The sequence below is a fragment of the Elaeis guineensis genome, unplaced genomic scaffold (genome assembly GCF_000442705.2).
Source record: "Elaeis guineensis isolate ETL-2024a unplaced genomic scaffold, EG11 Super_Scaffold_31900, whole genome shotgun sequence".
Taxonomy (NCBI): Eukaryota; Viridiplantae; Streptophyta; class Magnoliopsida; order Arecales; family Arecaceae; genus Elaeis; species Elaeis guineensis.
In genome coordinates, this window is record NW_027332420.1 from 3,553,760 (window position 1) to 3,558,976 (window position 5,217).

Below are 5,217 nucleotides of genomic sequence, written 5' to 3' on the forward strand. Positions count from 1 at the left end.
ACTTACACGATTATCTAAGTTAAATACTCATCTTATGATTCGACATGGTTGCTTTGGCATGTCATTGCCCATTTGTAATTAGCTATTCCAAGAATTCAACCTGGGTATGGTTACATTGGACTTGGATTAGCTTGTCTATATAATATTGTGAAAAGCTCACGTTTCAACTACTGGATATTGTCCATCAAAAAATAAAAAAAAAAAAGACTACTGGATATTGAGCCACCTCAGACAACCAGACAACGAGTATTGGGAATGCCATGAGGGGGTCGCCAAAACGTTTTTTAGCTTTATGGACTCCTCGCTAATCGACCGGTTGTCCAGCATGTAAGCAATGCTCATTGTTTTATGAAAGGAGAAAAGAAAAATCTAGCAATGTGAGAACACTAAAATTAATAAAATCCAGCTTAAACAGACATCCACCCAGGAAGAGATGGAATGAAATAATAAAGCTAAAAAGAGGTTGCTCTTAGCCTGCCCCACCACACTTTTTCCAAAACTAAAGCAGCTCCCCAAAAGAGTGCCTTTCAGGGTCTTTGAATAATATGCACGGATATCTTGTCACTTTTGACATGCACATTGGCACTCTGAACACATCCATCAACTCCCATCAAGCAACGATGCAACCTTTTCTATCCTGCAAAATTTGCAGAAGTGTAGGTTCTCCATATATACTTCCTTTTCTCTCAACAACTACGCTTTCTATGCGTAGGTTTGTAACATAGGAGCCCAAGAAGGCTCAGATCCATGCATTAATTAATGAGGGGCAGAGGGTTTGCACCCCAACACCTAAGAAATCCCTGGTCTCTCCATCTCCTTCCAGATCATCCTTTAGAGAGCTGCGGTGTCTTTCGGCGAACATATCGTTTGATTCAGTGAAACCATTTACAATGTTCTCTAGATTGCTCAGTTGGTTGGAATTGACTAATCCATCATATTTTAAGCTAGCATCTTCAATCCGAATATCTTGGCACTTTGATGGCTCAAAACTCCCAACAAATGGAATGGTGGAAGTCACACCAATTTGGGTGGCTTTTTGAAGCAATGCCGTCGCAGACATTTCTGAAACTGGTGCTCGATGGTGCTGATGTTGAGTGCTAAACAAGGAAGGAATGCTCGTGAGGAGAGACTGCGAGCTGTCAACCTCCTTCATGGTGGTTGTTGGAATGGAGGTGCCTGTTAGCTCGCAAGTGCCTGTAGGCCAGAGCTTGTTGCCACACAACCAACTTAACTGAGTGTCGAGTTGCTGGACATTTGAACATGAAGTGAAGAGATCATCATACAAGGTTCCGGCACCCATTGGTCCAATTTGATTGATGTCAGAGAGATTGGGAGTGCGACTTAAGGGCTCACCGTTCTGAATGCCATGGCCCATCCACAACGAAAGCCCGGGTCTAGCCTGATCATTGGCTTCGCAGTTGGGTGTATGAGGCTTAATATTGGAGGAGAAGTTCTGCGACATATTAGATCTCATCGAACTGCCAGTGAAAAGATAATCGGCATCACCGATCGGTGCCATGTTGTTGATGTTCGATGTTGCAGCAACTCTTGCGGTTTCTTCAGCTAAGGCATCACAGAAGGCCCTGTGTGTTATAAAACTGTCTCTCCTGTTTGCGAAAGGAAAAATCCACATCATTAGTTGAACTAGCAGTGAAGATGACAATGGTAGCAGCAACAATGGTAGTCAGAACTCATGAGTCCATCCTATCATCCTCTTTCCTTTTTATCTTTTTGGTACTAAAAGCCAAGTGAAACAAAGGCGAAAAGGAGAGTGGTCTTGGTGGTCATAGTCATCAAAACAAGCTAATTAGTCACTATATAAAGCATCACCTACTTATCACTTTAACACCATAGAGTTTCCACTTCCAATAGGCTAGCTGATCCATGGGCACAGCCTTACTAACAACCAAAACACCAGATTCTAATGTGGAACAAGCACCAACCAGCGGCCTAACAGTAGTGGTACCACAAAATATACCTGGAGAAAAGGATGCCACAGTCGCAGCGGTATTCCCTCGTGCCGCAGGTCTTTGAGTGCGCCTTCCAGTCAGACTGCACCGCGTACCGCTTGGAGCACTTCTCGCACTTCCACTTCTTCTCGCCATGCTTCCGGCAGAAGTGCTTCTTTATGCCGGTCAGGTCTCCAAGCGCTCTTGCTGGATTGTGGTGGATACAGCTCTTCTCGGGGCACACATAGACCCTTTTTCTCGGCTCTTTGGTGCTTCTTTGCCTCAGCTTCCATGGGAGGTTGTGCCCCCGGCGGTGTAGCTGGAGGTTCTGGTCTCTCTGGAAGCCTTTGCCGCAAATCTCGCACAAGAACCGATTGGTGGCTAAGAGCGTTCTTGGAGACAAGGCAATAACCTCTGCTTCAGGATCTGCTTGTAAGAATACAAATACAAACACCACTATTAAGAACTAAAGAAATGACATCCTGAAAGGAGAAATAGGGGAAGTTAGAGAAGAGGAAAAAGTGAGGATATGTTGTTATAATTCCTAGCCTGGAGTTCCTGGTAGGTTTCTCTTCTTCTTTACAACTGGAGGAGGATTGGGATCCTGACATGCATTTAGTGGGAAGGCATCTGAAATTGCTTGTCCAGCCATTTCTTCTTGTTCTTCCTTCCGAATAAGAAAACTCGCTGGTCTTCTCTTTGGTTTGGCCAAGAAAACTGAGGCAAGTATTAATGGCACAAGGAGAGATTTATAGTTCTCTCTCTCCCTCTCTCCGTCTCTGAACTTTTTGAAATCAATAGAATAATATTTGTTTTCAACAGAGGCGGTGTAAAATCTCTCTCCGACTCTGAACTTTTGAAATCAATAGAATAATATTTGTTTTCAACAGAGGCGGTGTAAAAGGTGAAAGTTGAAAGTGTTGGTTGACGGGCAGATGTGCATGATGACACATATGATGAGGTGGGGCCAAAAGCTGAGCTTCAATGCTTTTCCCGTTTCGAATGATTGTCCTATAATTCGCTGTTTCCCTTTTGCCTTGTTTTTGATCAACTCCATAACAGCAGCAGTAACAGCACTCAGTGGATATGTGACATTTGCTATCCTAAGGTCCCCATTTCAAATGCCATGTATATGTATGTGAATATATATATTTATGTATATATCCATACGTATATATGCATGCATGTATGTATGTGTGTGTGTGTAAGGCCTTGACAAATGGCTGTCAAAGGTGAAGCTCAATATGAGAAACTAAAGAGGATTATTTTGGACCATCTCTTTATTTTCGTTGCATGGGGACGTGTGAAATGGGACCTGATGGTTAAAGCGAAAGACGGAAACGTGGGCAAGCATGTTGACACACCAACCCAAAAGATAGGGCACTGCAATGCCATTAAAATGAATGGTCTACTGCCCCATAAAGTTAGTAGCTCAGCCATCTTCATAATCAAAAAACCAAAGAGGTCAATGAGGTTGCAGAAGCCTTTGGTGACGTTGTCAGCACTATGTTTAATTTAATACATCAGTAAACACTGACTACCATCTCTAATCTTGTTTCTTGTGTACTGTTAACATTTCATGCTTCGCTTATGCTTACATCTACTAGCTTATTTGTGACTTGAAATCATTTCACAGCACCAAAATCCTGATCAATCATATGCCAAGGTGCAGAAATTCATAGCATCAGCAGCTGCTGGATAATTTTATCTAAATAATATTAATTTAAAAAATATAAAAATAATATTTTTTACAAAATATTTATTAAAGTACTATCCAAAATAAAATCGTCTTATTATAGAATGATTTTATGTGCTGACTCACCACAATTCGCGTCATATGGATGGTGAAGCCAGCAACGTAAAGTCACCTCATTATATGATGTCTTAGTAAATCATCCTATAAAAGAGCGACTCTATAAATCCCTCTATTGTAGGATGACTTATAGAATCGTCCTATGATAGAGTGACTTTGAGTAACCATTGCACTTGCACTAAAAGATCACTAGACTCTCCAACCATCGAGAGGGAGATTATGGAGGTACGAAGAGGAGCGGCGGGACCGAGAGGGCTAAGAAGGAGAGGGTCGGGAGATCAAGAGGGAGAGGAATGGGGTGGCGAGGAGAGGGGCGGGGTATTTATTTATTTTTTTTTTCCTAAGTGATGGAGAGAAGGGAAAGAAAAAGAGAGGAGGTCCTAAGTCACCCTACTGTAGGACGACTCTCTTTTTTTTCACGTTGAGTATCTTCTCGAAAAAATTGGGTGGTCTCAGAAAGTCATCTTTTCAAAGGACGACTTATTTAATCAACATGCTCCCTCGCCAGATCAGTCGCTGACTGGACAAATAAAGTCATTCTTTCAAATGACGATTTTGTTTGAGCAGTATTTTGATAAAAAATTTTTGATGGACATTATTTTTATAATTTTTTTAAATTAACATTATTTTGATAAATTAATCACAGCTGCGGCCTTCATCAGATCAGCAATAATATGTGGTCCTAACATCCGGTACATTATAATTCATCATGAATTTCTGAAGCTTTTTCTATGTAGAGTGTCCCATAATGTTTCATTAAAATGGAATTAATTTCTGAAGAATACTGCAGTTTGTGAGCCTCCATGATCTTCCTGTGATCTTCTGGCTGTGCTGTCTCATAATTTCTTCTGAGTCCTTCTATCCTCTCTTGTAGATTCTCTACCACTTTTTGTAGAGACCTCTTGCCCATCTTAATAAAATTTTGATGACTAATGGCCTCTATTAGTCTCCACTTCCCTCAAAAAAAAAAAAAAAATGTAGGCGTCAATTTCCATTGAAATTTCTCTGCATCCGCATCAGAACATCTTGAGAGGACCAAGGGATGGATTGAGGGACAAATTACACAGACTCAGATAAAAATAACTGCTAAACTATTTAGATGGTTGGTTTAATAATAGCAAGAGGGAGGCAGTTCTCGTCCTCTGATTCCTTGTTGCGCGGCGTGCACGTGCTACCAACGGAGGCTGTCAAACTCCATGGCTAGGAGACGGCGGATAAGACACAGAAAGGAATAATTGTCGACGAACACCACAAAACTTTGCCTTGGCCCTGATCTGCTACTCGATCGACTTCCTTATTTTTACAGGCAGAAAGACACTTAAATTAGTTTTCTCATGACACATGAATACTAGTTCAAATGCATGCATCTCAGCAGACAACAATCTTGGATACCCTAGTCCCTGTGTGGGGGAACAGAGGTAGTGTGGAATGAGGATATGTACTTCAAAATTCAAA

General features: G+C 41.5%; 1 protein-coding gene across 1 annotated transcript; it reads right to left on the reverse strand.

The window, feature by feature from the left end:
* Positions 1-230: 230 nt before the first annotated feature.
* On the reverse strand, positions 231-2,656 carry LOC105040962 (zinc finger protein MAGPIE). Its single transcript, XM_010917729.4, has 3 exons — positions 2,499-2,656; positions 1,979-2,375; positions 231-1,607 (listed from the first exon to the last, which is right to left on the reverse strand). Exons 1-3 carry the CDS (start codon positions 2,599-2,601, stop codon positions 740-742), a joined length of 1,368 nt encoding a protein of 455 aa, XP_010916031.1. The 5' UTR covers positions 2,602-2,656; the 3' UTR covers positions 231-739.
* Between the last annotated feature and the right edge of the window lie 2,561 nt (positions 2,657-5,217).